General features: G+C 51.2%; 7 protein-coding genes across 7 annotated transcripts; 1 reads left to right on the forward strand and 6 right to left on the reverse strand.

Annotated features, from left to right (window-relative positions):
• Positions 1-37: 37 nt before the first annotated feature.
• On the reverse strand, positions 38-2,171 carry rglB (polysaccharide lyase family 4 protein; the record flags this gene model as incomplete). Its single annotated transcript, XM_747998.1, has 3 exons — positions 38-1,258; positions 1,368-1,459; positions 1,508-2,171. The coding sequence occupies 3 exons, from the start codon at positions 2,169-2,171 to the stop codon at positions 38-40; spliced, it is 1,977 nt and encodes a 658-aa protein (XP_753091.1).
• A 1,005-nt stretch (positions 2,172-3,176) lies between these two features.
• On the reverse strand, positions 3,177-4,996 carry AFUA_1G17240 (transcription factor domain-containing protein; the record flags this gene model as incomplete). Its single annotated transcript, XM_747999.1, has 3 exons — positions 3,177-3,517; positions 3,585-3,823; positions 3,876-4,996. 3 exons carry the CDS (start codon positions 4,994-4,996, stop codon positions 3,177-3,179), a joined length of 1,701 nt encoding a protein of 566 aa, XP_753092.1.
• Positions 4,997-6,836: 1,840 nt separating this feature from the next.
• Positions 6,837-8,109, reverse strand: rodB (hydrophobin family protein). The gene is made up of 2 exons (XM_077804012.1): positions 7,314-8,109; positions 6,837-7,261 (listed from the first exon to the last, which is right to left on the reverse strand). The coding sequence occupies exons 1-2, from the start codon at positions 7,594-7,596 to the stop codon at positions 6,993-6,995; spliced, it is 552 nt and encodes a 183-aa protein (XP_077660179.1). The 5' UTR covers positions 7,597-8,109; the 3' UTR covers positions 6,837-6,992.
• Positions 8,110-9,764: 1,655 nt separating this feature from the next.
• Positions 9,765-10,725, reverse strand: AFUA_1G17260 (uncharacterized protein; the record flags this gene model as incomplete). The annotated part of the gene is made up of 2 exons (XM_748001.1): positions 9,765-10,325; positions 10,381-10,725. The coding sequence occupies 2 exons, from the start codon at positions 10,723-10,725 to the stop codon at positions 9,765-9,767; spliced, it is 906 nt and encodes a 301-aa protein (XP_753094.1).
• A 757-nt stretch (positions 10,726-11,482) lies between these two features.
• Positions 11,483-14,006, reverse strand: fre2 (ferric reductase family protein; the record flags this gene model as incomplete). Its single annotated transcript, XM_748002.2, has 7 exons — positions 11,483-12,539; positions 12,583-12,704; positions 12,764-12,816; positions 12,866-13,095; positions 13,141-13,437; positions 13,485-13,525; positions 13,575-14,006. 7 exons carry the CDS (start codon positions 14,004-14,006, stop codon positions 11,483-11,485), a joined length of 2,232 nt encoding a protein of 743 aa, XP_753095.2.
• A 975-nt stretch (positions 14,007-14,981) lies between these two features.
• Positions 14,982-16,166, forward strand: AFUA_1G17280 (uncharacterized protein; the record flags this gene model as incomplete). The annotated part of the gene is made up of 1 exon (XM_748003.1): positions 14,982-16,166. The coding sequence occupies one exon, from the start codon at positions 14,982-14,984 to the stop codon at positions 16,164-16,166; it is 1,185 nt and encodes a 394-aa protein (XP_753096.1).
• A 111-nt stretch (positions 16,167-16,277) lies between these two features.
• AFUA_1G17290 (uncharacterized protein) lies at positions 16,278-17,684 on the reverse strand (the record flags this gene model as incomplete). The annotated part of the gene is made up of 1 exon (XM_748004.1): positions 16,278-17,684. The coding sequence occupies one exon, from the start codon at positions 17,682-17,684 to the stop codon at positions 16,278-16,280; it is 1,407 nt and encodes a 468-aa protein (XP_753097.1).
• Positions 17,685-17,696: the final 12 nt, after the last annotated feature.

The raw sequence follows: 17,696 nt of genomic DNA on the forward strand, positions 1-17,696 counted from the left end.
TGATATAATCCCCACTAAATTCGCAAAGCATGCTTTTCTAATCCAGCTCCAATCTCAAAGCGTCGTATTGCACATACACGGTCGCCGGTAGAATGGCAGTCTCCGTGTCCGTCGCATTGTACGGCAGATGCAGTGTCAGGGTATTCTCGCCGACCTTGAGCCAATCCGCAGGGAACTCCATTCGTGAGCGGACCTGGTAGCAGCTCACCGCAGAACGCACAATACAGCTGCTTGACTGGTTGAAGCCAATCACAAAGGAGAGGGGCTCCTTCTGGTCATTGATGTAGCTCTCATGGATGAGGTTGATGTACGGCTCTGAGGCCTTGTACTCGTCGGTGTTGCCCGAGGCCGTCTTGGCGCCAGCCAGCTGGATGGTCAGGGTAGCCTTCTTGGAGTTGCGGAGCTGCTTCTTTGTCAGGGAGAAGTTGATCTTCCAGTCGTGGGTCGTGTTGTACTCGACATTCGGGTTGTCAGGCGTGGGGCCAAAGACAGACCAGTGCACTGTGTTGAAGTCCGTCGCCGGGTCGCTGCTGCCGATTGTGTAGTCGATGCCCTTGGGGAAATCGGATTGCCAGTCGTATGCGCCCCAGTAGATCAGATACTCCGGCGGGTGCAGTGGGTGTGTGGGGTCGCGTGCGACACCGTGGCGGAACTCGCCAGAGGACTTGTCGGGGGTACCAAGGCGCCAGATCTCTTTGCCGGCGGACTCGGCGTCCCATTTCTCTTTCACAGTGGTAGTCTTGCCGGCTCTGACGGTCACACCATCGCGCACAAAGTCGCCGAAGATGCCGTCAGCGTAGACGGTCAGTCGGTACTTGCCTTCGACAACGCGATCGATACGGAATCTGCCGCTCGTGTCGATGTCCGTCCAGTATTGGTACGAGGATGGAACAACGCTGTTATCCTGGAAATACTGGCCGTCCACAGTGAGGATGGCAATAGGATTGGAAGCGCCCTTAGGAAGTTTAATCCGACCGTCGACGCTGCCACGCTTCGAGGAAGGCACGTAGCCAACGACGTGCTTGGCGATTGAGTCGTAAAACTCGGCGTTCCAACTGGGATCAGCCAGCTTTGCAGCTTCTGACCGCAAATCCTGGAGGGAAGAGGTGGAACCCTTGCCACCGTTGAAGAGGTAAAACTGAGGGCCAAAGGTCCGGTCAAAGCCATTGGTGATATTGGGTGTACCTTCACCGTGGTGGTTGGAGACAATATAGTTGTAGACGATACCATCGACGGTTAGATCGGAGTGCAGCGGACCCTATTTTTGTTAGTTTCGTCAACGAAGCGAGGCCGAGGGACATACTCCGTAGTAGGTATCCTACTCATCTCGTTAGCACGGCATTTTGATATGTTGGAGCAATACTAACCTTCGTGTTCATGACCAGCCACGCGCCGTAGGTCGAGCCGTTGGAGTTCGTGCCGTCTCCGTAAAGCCCGTGAACGTCGTTATCACGCCATTCTAGAGTCCGTTAAGCCAAATCACACCACATGAGCGAATGCGACTTACGGTTCGAAAACGTGTACTTGGTGAAATATTCTGAGAACTGCGTGTAGTACGCATCGTCTGGGGTGTTGTTGAATCGCCAAGTGGCATCCTGAACGACCACCTGTTTGCTCACGGCGTTCTTGCTTGGCAAAGGAGCCGTCTGGAGCTCACTGGACGTAAGATGTGTCCACAACTGCGTGTTTGGCCGGAAGAGCGTGCGGAACTCTTGGAGGTTGCGAAGGAAGGGGGTGGTCTCGTTGTAATAAGCCAGACGACTGAACATGTGCAGCCCTGTCTCTCCATCACGCAGAAACCAGTATTGTTGGAACTGTTGTCCAGTAGGGGTATAGGTATCATTCAGAATGACTCCGGCGTATTTCGTTCCGGTCGAGTCGGTTCCTTCGACATACTGCATTCTCGGGTTCGTGGCGCCTGCTGTGTAGAAACCCGAGGGGACGCAGTAGCAGTCGAGGTAGGGTCCAATACCCGTAGAGCCGGATTGAGGTCCGAGAAGATCCTGACCATCGAGGAACATATCGACAACTGACCCCTTGCTCTTGCTCCAAACAGCTTTGAAACGGTCATTGTTGAGAGTGATGCTGCTGAAATCCTCGGCGATCTGCAACGCTGCCAGCGCAACGCCAGCCCAGGCGCACGCCGCACCTAAAGGAATAGCGAAACGCATTGTCGAGGCTTAGAGTCAACAATTTATCAACAGCAACGTGAAGTCCTCTCGCGGGAATCATGGGATATCCATGAGCCGTATTTGAACCCGCCTTGAACTGGCAATTATCATGGTCGCGGCATGGAATGTCCCGAGGTCACTTGGGAAGCAACTTTGAGTTCCGCTGCAGCTCCCCAGGAAGAGGCCTCGTTCAGGGGATGACGGTGTTTAGCGACTTAGCCTATCAAAGGACGGGCCAAGACCGCAGGCTGCGGAGCCCCAGAAAACATTAGATGAAATGCGGGGAAATTGTTGGCTCAGAATGTGGCCCCATGGAGACGACGGGAAATTTTTTCGGCACTTATTAACCCGATGAAGCTCAAAGCCCAGACAGGGGTGAAGATTGAGACCGAGCACAGCTGCGGGGGAGTACGAGGCAAGGGAATACCAAAACGCCACTGTATCCTTGTTCCCCCGTCCGATTCGTTTGCCCCGTGTTGTTGTTCATCATGCTTGAGCACGCCACGCCTTCAGCCTACTGTAGCAACAGAAACAATTGCACTGAGGAAAATTGATCGATGAGTAACATTTCTGCTAGAATTGCCCTATCACGCGGTCCCAAAAGGATTATCGAAGGTTGCGCCAGTTTGCCCGCGAGTCAGGAAGTCATATTCCGGCGTCCACTGCTGCAAAAAAAGACCGGGACTCGATTCCTTAAGATATGATTCTTGCATCCCTTAAGCCAAAGCCGACATTTCGACCAAGGAGTTGATGAGATGGTCATCCAAGCCACGCGTTTCCCATTGGTCGAAGGTGACAAATCCTGCACGGGAATGACTTGGTAGAGATTATCAACAGATGCAATTAGACGCTTGTCAGGGCGATTGCATAAACCGAGGTCACTGGTTACTGCCGCTCGTCGGAACACAGATGATGCAAGCTGGTCGTATTCGTTCCGAATCAAGTGGCGCATTCAGTACCGGTAGAATGGGAGTAGCCTCATCTCACAAAATTATTGAAGGCAACTCAATAAAGATTACTCGGCACGCTGTTCAGCCATGACATGTCCTGAAAATCAGGCATATTAAACCCATCCAGCAAGATTGCATTCATGCCTTCGCCGAGGGACATGTCGTTCGTGGTGTTGAAAGTGCTGGCTTGAGCATGGGTCAACGGCTCGTTCCGTGGCGGTCCTTCCGAAACGACCTTTTCGTAGAGGATCTCCAATGCGGCGACACACCGTCGAGCTGATGAGCTGTGGCTGTGGTAACTTCGCAATATTTCAAGGGCACAGTTCCAGGATCTGCTTATCGCTGTTTCCGTTACTTCTTCGATGATAGCGGACCGGAGACGGCCGGCGATCAGAACTGTCGCTGCCGTGTAGACATCTTCCCTGTCAGTACATCCTTGAATGAATACCTGAATATGACTTACAGAGGATGTTGTACCACCAGGCTGGAAGTGGGCCAGTAGTGCCGTCGGCAGGGATGTTGCTGTAGATTAATTCAATAACCTCTTGCGCGACCTTGACACAGATAATGGAGCACTGCTGCGCAACTCGCTGAGGGAATGAATCATTCACTGAGATGAGCGGATCATGCGGTGTAAACTCGCGAGCAGTACAGTATTTGGACAAAATCGGTCGGAAGAGAAGCATCCGGACATGGAGAAATCTGTGGTAACCTGTCAGCTTGCATACCATGTGGATCAGACAGAGGAGCCTACCGAGCTCTCAAAACTACGCTCTGGTGATAGAATACCGCATCCTCAGGCATGGAGGGCGTATCTCCTCGGAGATGGGCCGGAAGACTCTGAGCCCATTTGGTGAGAGCTCGATCGAGTTCGAAGACCGTGCGTGCGCTTTCATCTGATCCTTTGTTGAAGTAGAAATCGTAAATGTCTTCTGGATTTTCTTCGGGGACAGGTTTGTAGAGGCTGAGTAGAATATCGTTCAGGATCTCGTAGAGCTCAAGGGACTTTGCGTAGAAAGCCATGACGGAAGGACGGCCGGCGGGTTGTCTCACTTCATCACCCAGAGATGCGGGAATATACTCCTCGTCCACTGTAGCCGGGAGGGGAACAGCGCCACAGGATGCCTTGGAGATCATAGCTGGTCGTCCGAATGTCATTGAGATAACCCTGTCCATAAGAACACACCCATGCCAGATTTTCCGTGCTAGTTGCTGTTCTTGGAAGCTCGGTAGACGGGCAATGGTCTGTGGAAGGTGCAGGCCCAGACTTTGAGCGTTGCGAATCGCCAGCCCAGTGACAATCCAGCACTGGTGTGCAGAGTCGGTGCTTTGCAGGTATTGGGCCATCAACAGAAGGCATTGAATCAAAGCAGCAGAGCCGCCGTGCCAGAGGTTGAAGTGTAGTAGGTCTTTCGCTCGAGAGAAGAATGCATCTGCAGATGCTTCACGCTCGTTAGGCGGGATGAAATCAGCCAGCTGACAGGCCAAAGCAAAAATGACATTGAATGTGCACATGAGCATATTCTCGTCCGAGTCGAGCGTTTCTCCAGTCCAGAGCTTGCTATACTCCGCTCGCAATTGAATGCTATCTACCAGCGGATAGAGAGGAAACACAAAGCCCCAGTACACGTCCATAAGGTTATCGGCAGTTTTCCTTGGTGGAAGCACATAGTTGGATATGATGGACGGTCTTTTGGTCCGGTTGGAAAGAGGACTCGATTGCGGCGCAGTTCCCAGTATAGACTCGGATGTTCGGCGGTCGGGCGAGCCCACTCTCTTTTCCACAGCCGTCTTGATCTGACGCATGAAACTGGTAGCACTCGAGCTGCCAAAAAACCCTTGTGTCTGGCGCTCCTCCTCCAGAGAACCCATCATCGCATTCACGCCATCATCCCGTCCTTCGGGATCTAGAGGACGTTCCAAGCGCCGGCAAACTGCATTGCCTGGTTGCCCTCCATTGCCAGTAGAGAAGTCATTCCTGTCATCATACCGGTTGCGATGAACCGTTTGTGATGGACTGAGCCGTTCCAATGACTGGAGTGAAGGTGAGACCTGAGCGAATGGCGATTTCGACTAGTCACGTAAATCCGTGCTCTATAAGAAGATAAACGAAACACTGACCTGCGTATAACCTGCTACCTGCCGCCCACCTGGGCTCTCTAGATGTCTGATTTTACTTTCCAAACTAGCGATGTAGCTGCGGCATGAAATCCATCAGCTGGCACCCGTCAACTGATCGATGCCTGAGGCAAACACTCACTTGCGCACAGCCCTGCGTTTCTCCAACTCACCAGTGTAAACACATCGCGCATCCGATCGCTTCATACACGGCCCACAGACTAAAGCCCGAGGAATGTGAGAACGCCGTCAGCAAGACGGTTCTTGTTCCGAAGCAACATTGACACGGAAGTCGGAAGAAAAGCCAGCGAGACCTACCGGGTTGGATGCCGTCGCACCGGACCTTCCGAGTGCGACACTCATCGCACGCGACCGCGACTTTACGTCGTTTCGGACGTTTTCCTGACACTTCGTCTGAGGGTGGGTGGCGAGGAGATGGGCTACTCATTAATATGATATATATCATGCAGTGGTAATTGTTGTGTACTCCGTAGGAATTGATGTATTTCTGGCTGTGCGGGTAGGCAAATTACGGTCCCGTACTTCCGTGTGGTCGGGAGTTGGGCTCGGGTGCGTTTCCGGTTGCCTTAGGCAGGTGAGCATTTATTCCACTGGCCGTCCATCATATCGAACTTGAAGATTGTACATACTATCAGTATTGAATGATTTGACATTGGTTTTATTGAATAGACTTTACTATAGTACCCGTATATCTACTTGTGATTGGAATTGCATTACCTTGTCTCCCAACGAAGTATATATATATATTCCCTGTGGCGGCCAAGTTGTGCGATGGCAACGATACAATGAGGCCACTGAATATATATATAGAAACAGTAGAATAATCAAGGAGACGAGAAGAAATATGAAGATTCTCTAATAATTCGTTATCATGTAGATAGTAAGTTCATTGTCATATAGAGCAGTAGCTATCTGAGTACTAAAGTAAAGATCATATAATTAGATTCTGCCATACAAGTATGATTCAACACTCCAAATTTCATCAAGGTTATAGGTGTCGAGTGTCACCTAAAGGTTGTGCGACTAGCTTGAGAAGTAGCAAGAGACTGCAACGCTTGCGGGCCATGCATGGTCCAGAAAAATACTGTTCTCCTGGATGATAAGGTCGCAGTAACTCAGTGGGATTTACATCTGGACGTCTTGCTGGTGAGAACTTATATTAGGACCAACTCTGACGAACTCTATTCTCGTGTTCGTTTCTTGTTGGCCTCTAGGGGAATACAGAACCTTAAGGACAATGGTTGTGTATGAACTATTTCCTCCAGCTAGCTTGAGAATGCCACGTATGGTCACAAAATTAATCAATTTACAAAAAGTACTCGGCGTCAGAGACCAGGCGTGAGTTCGGTAGAAATTCAAGGCAAGTGCGTCAGTATCTGGACCTTCGGGAGCCATGGACGTTCCAGATGCATTCTCCTCTGGGATTTTGTGTCGTACATCTTCAAAGGCTTAGAATTGACGCGAAGTATTTACTAAAGCAAACCAGGCTTGAAATGACAGGCAGCTTACAGGGATGGAATTACCTATGCCATAATCTGCAGTCTAAGAGAACCTACTTGATTCACTACTAAGGAAGTGATCATTAAGAGTGAGATATATTCTCGATTATTAACGCTCCTCAAGTCCAATAGGACAAAATGCACTAAATTGATACAGTAACGGTCCAGATGAGATTCGACCATGAATCATCCGATCAAGAAAAGAAAATTTTCTGTCCACCTGGAGCATGCAGCTATACACCGAGTGCTATATGCAACCGTTGATCCCGAAGATATCGAACAAGGGTCTGGGAAAACGGCACTCGCAACTGGCTTAGATGATAGAGTCGAGAGCAACGCAGGCTGGCGTGGCAATGTTGATGAGGCCGCCAGTCTAATATCGTGAGAAGTGTGCCAACTAGGGAAGAACTGAAGGAACTTACAGCAACAGACTTGTTGTCCTGGCAGCAAGCAACGTTCTGCTGGCATTGCTTGTTGAGGAGGTCGTCGACACCGATCAGGGCTGGGAAAAGTTAGAGGCACAGCTTCTCACGACTTTTATTACAACTGCTTACCGGTGACGGAGATCTTCTGGCAGCCAGAGAGGATACCAACACCCTCGGGGCCGCTGATGGCGTTGCCGAGAAGGCCGTTCAGGAGGCCGTAGTTGAAGGCGGTGGTGTCGCCAACCTTGGAGACATGGTTGCAGCAAGACAGAGTGGTGTGTTCACCGCACTTGTTCTGGGCCTGCTGCAACGTGTACTTGTCGGCGCTGGCGAAGGTAGGGTGGACGACCCCTGCGTTGGGGAGGGCCAGAGCGGTGGCAGCGAGGAGAGAGACAACAGCGAGGAACTTCATTTTGAGAATGGGTTAGAGGAGTTTGCTTGAAAGCGTCGAGAGTAAGACAATGTTGTTTGAGTGAATGGTGAATGGATAAAGAAGCAGAACAGCAGGATTTGACTGTCCTTTTATACCTTTGTCAACCTTCTTCGGTGCTGTAGTTTTCAAAGCAGATTAGCTGAAGAATTCCTCTCTCAATCACTTAACGCCACTGTTGGACTCCTTGCTGCAACTCATTCAAGCATTGATCCCAATGAAGCTGGTTGAGATGAAGGCTTCAATAGTTCACATCCACAGATTCACGCAGGGACCAATCCTGCAGCACTCTGGCCACCGCACAGTGCTTCATGCAGCACAGTTTGATAGCCATCGATAATAGATTCTTACCAATGCAAATATCCTGTTATTGAGCTTGGCTTACAGACTCTGGACCTGCAGGGTGACAGGGGCTCATTCGGGGTCCCCAAATGTGATCTATGATACATCACATGAGGACCTCCGCATACTGCAGCCCCAGCACCCACAGTAGCCTGAATGTCAACAAACGCTGCAGAATTACTGAATCCTTTGTCTTGGATTTTTCTTTTTCTTTGTATTTTCTGCGTTTTTAATTTGTTCAATCAGACCTACTCGTCCGCAAGCAAAGACAAGTAGGGCCTAGCAAGCCATGTGCTGGGTGTGGCCCCTGCATTCAATAGTTTAGTCTATCCCTTGCGCCGTCCTGAGAACTAATTTTAGTTCTTCAGTTAACTCTTGATAGTATGAACCTAAGCTTTTAGGCCTTGCTTTGTATCTCATTTGTATGTTTCGAGTTCATTAGATCTCGGGTTATGTGGAAATTGCATCGTAGAAACAGTCTCTAAGAGAATGCAAATAGTATATGAGTGACTGTCTCAAGGTCACAAGTATACACGCAAAGCGAGAAAAAGTGACCCTGCCTGCTTGCAGAAAAAGCAATAATCTTGGCTTGGGTTAGCGGTATCCAACTCATCATAAAGAACGTCCTGGACGTCAGAGTATTGACAGGCCCACTTTCTGCCTCTTCATGATCGGCAATCCCCACCATTTTGATCTTGTAAATCGGTCTGTACGGACCTGTGCTCTGCCCTGTAGTGTACTCCATATGACGAAACTCAGAAAATCCATTGACGGCGAGATGCTCAGTTTGACTCGAGGTTGGTAACCTGTACCTCACTCCAGCCAAAGGGTAAGGGGGAGTTGGATTTTGGGCAGGATTTGAAGTTAATGCTAGGAATATCCTTGGAAGAGAACAGAACCCCAGACGTGCGAACTCTGTTTCTAGGATCGACGCCGCTAGCTTCAGTTGCCTGGCTGCCATCCACTCGGGCCCCAATAGCGTCGCCTTCAGGATCTAAGTTTAACAGGAGCTGCGACAGGGGTGCTAATATAAATGGCTCATGTATTGGGCTGATGAGGAGAAGTATCTCTAGGTGGTGGAAATGATACTGCAGCAGGAGTTCAAACCTCTATTATTTCTTTTGCTTGGTCACTGCAACAGAGTACAGATCACACCAAAGTACGAACTGTAGTTTGTTCAAGTGCTGTAGTCATCAAGTGACGTGACAAATTGCCTGGCTCGAAGTAATACAAGGTCATTATATTGAGATCTTCACTAGTCCGTATGTTCTGCTGATTGCTCAGACAGCACCCAGCAGGAACACGGACTGCATACACATAACCTCTACCCCGTATGATTTGTCTTCTTGGCAGACGATCTCAGTACGTCCAATTGCTCCAGAAGTATCAGGTGCCTGCTTCAACATTGTAGGTAGTCTGCTGCGAGGCTCGTTAGTGCGTCGAGTGACTGGTTAGGACAACGATCAGCTCATACCAGCGAATATCTCAGTCTGAAAGCTCCGCTTCAGATACACAATGCTGAGCCTGATGGAAACGAAGCTTTCCTTTACTCAGGTGTAATTGTCACAGCAATCCGATTTATCGGACAGATACTTGGATGTCATGATCCACTCCAGGTGAACAAAGCCATGCATTTGGATATGGCCCCCCTGACTCCTATGAGTCTGCCTGTCGAGAAGATAATGGAGATTAGCATACCCCATAGATACAGTTGCTGCTCGCATGCTCCTCTCATTACTATTAGTCTTTTTATGCTTCACTTTCATGACCTCTTAATCATCAAGTCCACCGTGGCTGGTCTCCTGCAACTACGTGGTAAAAGCTCCGGGCTTATTTCCTCCGCCGACAACAGGACTCTCTCCCTCCGCTTCCACTACCCCGCGACCTGACAGCTCATGTCTTGTCAGCGGTCCATCGGCTGCTTTCTCATGCACCTGGCCTCGAGTGATAGCCTGCACGCCGCTGAAGGGGTACGGTCTCCTCGGACTCACTCGTCTTCGCCATCTGACGAGGAGCACGGCCATCGCACCAAACACTGCTACCGATCCCACCCCCACTCCAATCCCAATTCCTACTTTCGCGCCTGCTGACAGGGAGGAGTCGCGTGGCTGCGATGCAGAAACCAATGTTGACGCTGAAGGCGCAGACGCCGCTGTCGTCGAAGAAGGATAGCTCGAGGGAGACACCGTACTAACAGAGGTAGATGCCGTCGTCGACGTCGATGCCACCAGCCCCACCGCCAGCGTTGGCGCAAGTGTGATCGCCTCTGACGTCCCACAGCACGCGGTGTTATTCTGCCCACAGCACCAGGTCTTCGACTCGGGGGTATTCTCACACGGCGTCAGTGGAAGAGTACGCCCTGGATTTACCTATCAAATAGCCATTAGCCAATGCTCCTGGTTATCGATCGTAGGAAACAAATACCTCCCCCCCGGTACAGACGTTCAGACACCCATTCGTCGACCAGTCCGCGCTGGTGCACAGAGTTCGCCAGTAGGTGTAAATCATTTCGTCTGTGCTGACCCTTTGCACGATGTTCTGGCACAGTCCGTTCTCCAGACAGATGTCGGCCGTGAAGCCCTGGGAATCTGGCCCGCCCGGGGGATTGGTGCGGTCGAGTGCGCAACACATGCCGTTGACGCCTTGGACTCGGATACATGGTTGGTAGTGATCGTCCGCGGTGCCGTTGGGGTAGTAACAGGTCGAGGATACGGGAGAAATTGCCAGAGAGAAGAGGGAAAATGAAATGAGTTTCTTGGATGGTTTCATGATGAAGTCTGATAGTTTTGATGAGGGAGGACATACGGATGATGGGGAGGCTTGACGCGATTCGTGGTTATCTATAAGATGTTGTCGCAAGCTGAATCTTCTGACTGAGACTTCTGTGCAACCAGCTGGTCGCAGATCATAACAATCGGAGAAGACCGATGGTATGTAACCCCCCCCCTCCTCCTCCTACTCGTCGTCGCAGTCCGCTTTATGTCTAAGAACATCCGATCTAGGAGCGGTGGGATTTGTCTACGATCTAGATAATCATGAGGACGTTCTCAGTGTGAGCCGCAGCATTTGATATTGGTTGGCTGGGTTTCTAGAGTCTGAGGCTAGGACTTCGGTATCAGCTGGGGTGTTTGCGACCGACCCTCCCGTTGTTCAAATGTCTCATACCTAAGCTCATATCCAAGCCTCTTGATTGATTGCTTATGCGTGCCCCAACTACTTAGTATTGATCGACACGAACCGTCGAATCCGTAGCGTCCAACGGGGCAAAGTTTCCCTGTTCAGCCCGTCTGACTCCGTAAGGCTGTGTTTGCTTACTGCATGCGCTAGCAGTGTTTCACTTTGGTAGTTGCCGACTTTCGGTGACTGCTGCATAAGTGACGATTGAAAGCTCGGATATCTCTCGTAGGCGTAGACGTGTTTCTTGCGAGATCAAGAGAATGTTCAATGTTCAACACCTAGTCGTATATGCTCGTAACGTATCCTGCCGTACAATATATGCCCAAGATATAATCGAAGGGATCATGAATTACCAATCAAAAGACTCCTCCACGTATCGAAGGGATCGACATCCCCACCGCATAGCCTGGTGCACCGCTGCGCGGGCCAAACCAGCCATTCCCGAAGGCCCGCACACCAACACCAACACAGACGAACTACCAAGCCTTGCTTCTTCCGCATGAGCTGTAATTATCGCCTGCAGGTCGGGGCGTCCACACGCAAATTCCACCCCGTCCATAATCGCACCCTGAGACGCAGACTCTGAAGTAACATAAAACGAGACACGGAAGTCCTTCCTGCTAAGAGCCTGCTTCAACTCTCTGCCCGCAATATCGCGCAGGAGCGCGGGTTGCCGAGCCGTCCAGACGAGATGGATGCTCTGCGTCGAGGTCTGGCCGGTTGACGAGCGGAGGATGTGATCTTGGATGTAAGGTACCGCGGCGGCGATCCCGGTCCCGCCTGCGATCAATAGGACGGATTCGTACTTCCAGAGCGGACACTGCTCGCCGTATGGTCCTTCAAGGAGGATGTTTGGCTGGATTATCCGAGTTGGTGATTGCAGGCATTGATCGCGGAGATGGCGAGTCCATCCGTCATAAGGTCGGATCCAGAAACGCAGTGCGAGTTTGCGCTCGGGTGGGTCGGTTGAGGTATCGATTGAACCATAGTCTGAGCCCGAACTGGGAGTGTCAGGTAGTAGAGGGATTTCCGAGACATCAGTGGTCGTGTCACGTTTCAGACTACGGCATTGAGTTGAAGGTGCGCCATCGTTATATGACCAGTAACCCAGCGTGAACGGGTGACTTTCCCATCCCGTGAGCCGGAAGGGTTGGTAAAGAAAGTAGTATTGTCCTGGAGCTGGCTGCAGACCTGAGCCGGGGGTTAGCTCCAGGTGAATGATATCAGCATCCTTGTCATACGCTGCAACGCATTCGGTGCATTGGAAACGGCTGCGGGAACCGAGTTGGACGTGCAGGTTGCAGTAAACTATGCGAATCAGGCGCAAGACTCGATCAGATACCCAGATCACAACGGCCGGCCAGAGATAGAACCAATATTCGTGATCCTCAAATATGATGACGTGACTACCCCTGTTAGAGACGATTGCTTGAAGGAAGATCCACTTACTAGAAACAACCGACAAGAGCGACAACAGAGAAGAGAATATGAAGGACGAGAAAGGTCTCATAGGTCCTTCGTCGAAACCAGTCCACTGCAAATGGGAAGACCAATATCATGGCGAGCATTGCCTGTAATAATCAGTCTCGGTGACCGATTTCCAGCTACTGGAAGAGGTGGGCTAGCTCACCAGTGTGCCCCATAGAAGATAAGGCTTCTGCATCTTCTTCCACGCATTTCCCGCTGAGGAATCATAAGCGATGGTCGTACCCAAGTGGAGAGGACAACCAACATTGAATGAACAAAACAGTATACAGAATTGTATGCACAACTGCCTGAAGAGTCGCTATCCAAGCCACATGGCGATGGAAAATGTTGAAGGTCGAATAGCTCCATCCGGTAGCCCAGATAAATATGTTATTCCTGCCTGCGAACAACCATAATAGAGGTACATTGGCAAAAGAGAGGATCCCGGTGCGGTCGGCAACATATCGCAGGAGCTGTGCCGATATGTCGGGCCAGCTGCAGCCGTCAGCATGTGCAGATGAGCTTCACTCGTGGACTTACTAGATATTGTCCGAAAAGGTTCGATAACCAATCAGGCAGAGCACGATGCTCAAAATCCAGAAGAGCAAGACGACGATCGCATGGATGCGGCCTGGAAATGTCCACCAAAGAAGCCGGCGTCTGCTTGATGCGAGGGGGGCGGGAATGATCAAATTGGTTTGTATCCAGTAATATATCAACAGTAAGAAAGGAAAAGGAGGTAGCGATGGCGCTCGCTTCACAGAAATCGCATGGAGAACCAGTTTATGCAGAGCTCCGGCGGCGATCACAACGGTCCAATACGCATATCCCAGGTATCTAACCCATCAGCTCTACTTTGAGCTTCCATCAAATCAATGACTTACCCGAATGCATAATGCGACCAGAGCTCAAATTGCCACGCATCCTGTCTTGGTAAGCATGTGATACTGCATCAAACCACCTGGCTTTCTCACAATTGTTCTGAACACACGACTGTAGTACGATTTGGATATCAAAATAGGAGTGTCAAGAGGGCCCTTCTTCGGCAGCTCTCCAAACTCAACTACCCGCATCTGACTGATTGCTTCATGCGTCAGATTCGGGGCAAACTCCTGTCGAGGAATCAAGTCAACACCGGCATATTGTCGACATTGGTCGTCGAGCTGTGCGAAACCTGCTTCTCTCTCCGCGTCTGAGCAATACAAATCAGAAGCAGCGTAGATTGATAGCACGTGTAGCCGATTCCGGCATCGTGGCGCCCACAGGCCTTTATTTGGTTGCCCCGAGAAGGATAGATACTCGTATGCGGTGTACACAGCTGTTACACAGCGCTCATTTGGCGGAATAATCTGTGATAGAGCATTTTGCAGGTGCAATAGGATTATTAGGCAGCTGACGAGTAACATGGTTGGCCATGAGGAAGGATGGGAGGAGGGGAAGAAATGTAAGTCGGCGACAGTAATAAGATCACGTCGGACCACAATCGGAAGCCAGTGGTGACCCACTCGAAGAACTGAGATAATGGTGTCAGGTTCTCGAACGGGGGGTCGGACAAGTTTTCTCGACTGTTATGATCAGTATTAGCGCCAAATATTATAGGAAGACATGGTGGGACACATGGATGCACACATTTGGATGAAGATATGCCAGGGTCCCAGACGGATTTATCTAATCTGATCATCAAGATCAGATAGTGAGGTGACTCAATATGATTGGCTGGCGGTTTCCAATTTTGCCTCGATTTCGGGGAGGACCGGATTCTGCCTTAGGTTTCACCTCAAATTCCGTCACGTGTCGTGTTGATTTTGAGGAGTGTCCACATATCTGGTCGATGGAGTACCTTTAGTGGAATTCCTGCAAAATACCATTGCGAGAGGTAGTTGCACTATGTACTCTTCACTCCTGGAGACGAGGGAAATGGTTGACTCGCCCTTTTGCTTGAGTTACTGCCGGTCGACCTCTTTGTTGACACGACACGATGCGGCGTACCAACACCAACCCCTGATTGCGTTATAGTATGGGAATATAACACTAAATTCATTGCCATCTCAGAGAGACTCACCATTTTCTTGATTTTATTGGATGTTCCCTCTATTCGCATGATATTTACAGATGCCTATCTCCTCTGCATAGTACAGTCATCATCATTTGAGTCTCAGAGGTAACCAATGTTGTACAGGTAACACATCCACGTATCGGCCAATGGATGTCAGGTCGAATACGAGCCTCTATTCCCAGATAGTTAATCGACGGGACAAGCCAAGAAATAGGCGGCAGGCTAAAAAGACTAATCCCGCAGTCTCAGTGATTCCCTCTCAAAAGTCTGCGACACTTTGTCTTTCTGGTTCTGTACCATATTCGGCAGTACGGACTACGGAGTAATGCCATGGTTCCCGCCGGCCGGACAATCGGCGCAGGATGGCTGGCGCTTCGACATCGTCAGCCTTCTGGCCATTATTGGTGAATCGACCCTTGAGCGACACGTTCAGGTTATCACCGCCTCTTCATATGCCTGGCTCCCGCGCCTCCTCCCAGCCCCGCAGACCGTGCTCAAGACTGAGCGGCCGGCTCGACTTCCCTCCATCAAAGACGTCGTCATTACAGGCGTCTATTCCGGACTGCACCTTACAGAACTGAATTTCTTTGCCGATGTGATCCACGACGTTGCCACGCTGCGGCAGTACGAGTTTCGCGTGTACGATATTCACTACGCACACAAGGAGTCGAAGGAGGCGGAGGAGCTGCGGTCCCGACCGCAAGTCTTGACTGATGGAGTCGCAGAACCAGTCTACATCCCTGTAAAGAGATTCTGCGCTCTCAACGTCGTAAACTGGATATCGGTGGTCATGACCCTTGGACTGTTCATCTGGGCTGGTCTCATCCACGATGGGCTCGCAATGATCGCGCTCGTGACCATGTCGCTGTCGACCAGTCTGGCCTGTCTTTCCTCGGAATGGTATCCCGTCCTTTCACACCGGCCGACCGACGCCAAGGTTCCGCCGGGTGATATCGTGATCGCGACGCGCCACGGGGCGTTTGTTGTGGTCCGGTGCGACGAGGAGATCACGCGGGAGCTGTACGGGGGCACGGAGACGTGCCGGTATGTGTTTGGCGATACATGGCATCGGGTGCTGCTGGGGACCAGCACGGTCCTGCTCATGGCCTCTGTGATCCTCTTCAACAACTGTGGCTGGACGATGCAGGCGGCCATCGGTAGCGCGTATATCATTCTGAATATCTTGTACTGGGCGGTCCCGTTGATGATGCACCGCAAATCAACATGGGACATGAGCCGGTATGAGATCAAGAGGGCTGCGCCCAAGGCGCGACCGACGAAGCGAACGCCAAGTTATACCGAGACGCTGTGGTATGCCATTCGTGAAACGGGACGCATAGAGTGGGTTCAAAATAGCAAGCTGGCGCCGTCGACGGATGCCTGGCGAAAATGGCTGCAGGAGGCTCTGACAAACTGTTACGACGGGTCCACGTGGGATCCAGTCGATGCCAAAGATCGCTTCATGCGGGAGGCCGCAGAGAGTGTATCGCCGGCGACAAAATCAGGATGACACTATGAGTACACTTCATGATCATCATATTGTTTCTATCAGATACATCATAACCTATGGTCCTCTGCATGCCGTCATCGTGACTTATCGTAATCGTACAGTGTCATTAAGTCATAAGCGTGGATCGATAGTATCACTCAAGTCTATCCAAGGCAGCCTGACGGTATCCAGGATAGACGGGTCGTCACCGAATCTGTCACTTTTGATCACATCCTGAACAAACGACAGGTCGCGTTCTTGAATTCCGTCTGTATTAGGTCGTGGACCGTCAAACACACGCGCCAGAAACCGCAGGAATGCAGACAGTGCAGCAACGATACTACTGCGCTCTTTGTGGTAAACACTTCGCAGGACCTCGGCCAGCAGACCGGGAGCATAGTAGGGAACAATCGCCACCCCATCGCCAATGCCAGCTACACTGAGCCCATCGACCAGGCGGCGTCTGGTAGGCTCTGGTAGGATCTGAAAAGCCGCCTGGAACATCTCAGCTGACTCTAGACTATCGCCTCGGCCCATGCAGAGCAGCCGGAGTAGCGTTCGTTCCTCAGCATTCTCAACAGAAAGCAAGGCAAATCCCTTCTTGTGTAGAAGTTCCGCCCGATCCGTCAGAATTCGGTCGTAGCATGCGCGCTCAGTGGGAATATTTCCTCGAATAAACTCTCCAACGACTTCAATAGTGCGCAGATAAGCCCGACAGACTGACTCGGTCATAAGTGCGCAACCCCTCGCATCGCGGTGGGCACCTGCGCCAGCGACATCGAGCAGCGTCACTATCGCTCGCATCTCAAAGCCGCATCCGCCCTTGTCTATCGACCGTAGCACCGAGAGGCTCGCTGGCGCGCACTCACCCTGCACCAGCTGCGAGAGATTCAGCTTGCTTCCGATCTGCAGGCTCCGCATGATCGCTTCCCTGCCGCGGTTGGGGACACCAGCCAGCGCCGGGATGCGATCTCCTTGCGCAGCATGATAGACTAGCTCGGAATGGTTTGCTTCAGCTTCAGCCTCAGCGGTTGTGGCTAGGGCAGAGTCTTTGCCGATGTCGTCGATGAGGATCGCTACCAGTAACGCGTAGATGTCTCCTGGGTCGTGCAAGTTCCGGATGATCACCTCCCGCATGCGCTTGAACGTCTCCAGTGTTAATTTCCCTTCTGATTGACCGCGTGTGAAAGACTCGTAGTCGTCTGCCAGAGTCCACTTGAGTGCCAGCATGCTGACCAGTGTGCGGTTGACCTCTGCGAAATCTGCGCCGTAGATCACCGCCGACGGTGTTTTCCCCTCCAAGCAGCCCGGAGGCGTGCTGGATCCGGATTCAACTGTGGCACTGGCATTTCGGAGATGAGAGAGCTCTGTTGGGAATGAAGATGCGAAAAGATGAATGGCCTCGGTGTTTGACAAAGTTGGAAATTCCCCCCGCGCGATGACGTCCCGTAGCGCCGCCATTTGTGGGTGAGAAGGAGATTCAGGGCACCAGAGAAATCGTAAGGTTGACAAGACAAACGCTTTGAATCTTCTCAGCATTTCTGAATAGTG

The sequence above is a fragment of the Aspergillus fumigatus genome, chromosome 1 (genome assembly GCF_000002655.1).
Source record: "Aspergillus fumigatus Af293 chromosome 1, whole genome shotgun sequence".
Lineage (NCBI taxonomy): Eukaryota > Fungi > Ascomycota > Eurotiomycetes > Eurotiales > Aspergillaceae > Aspergillus > Aspergillus fumigatus.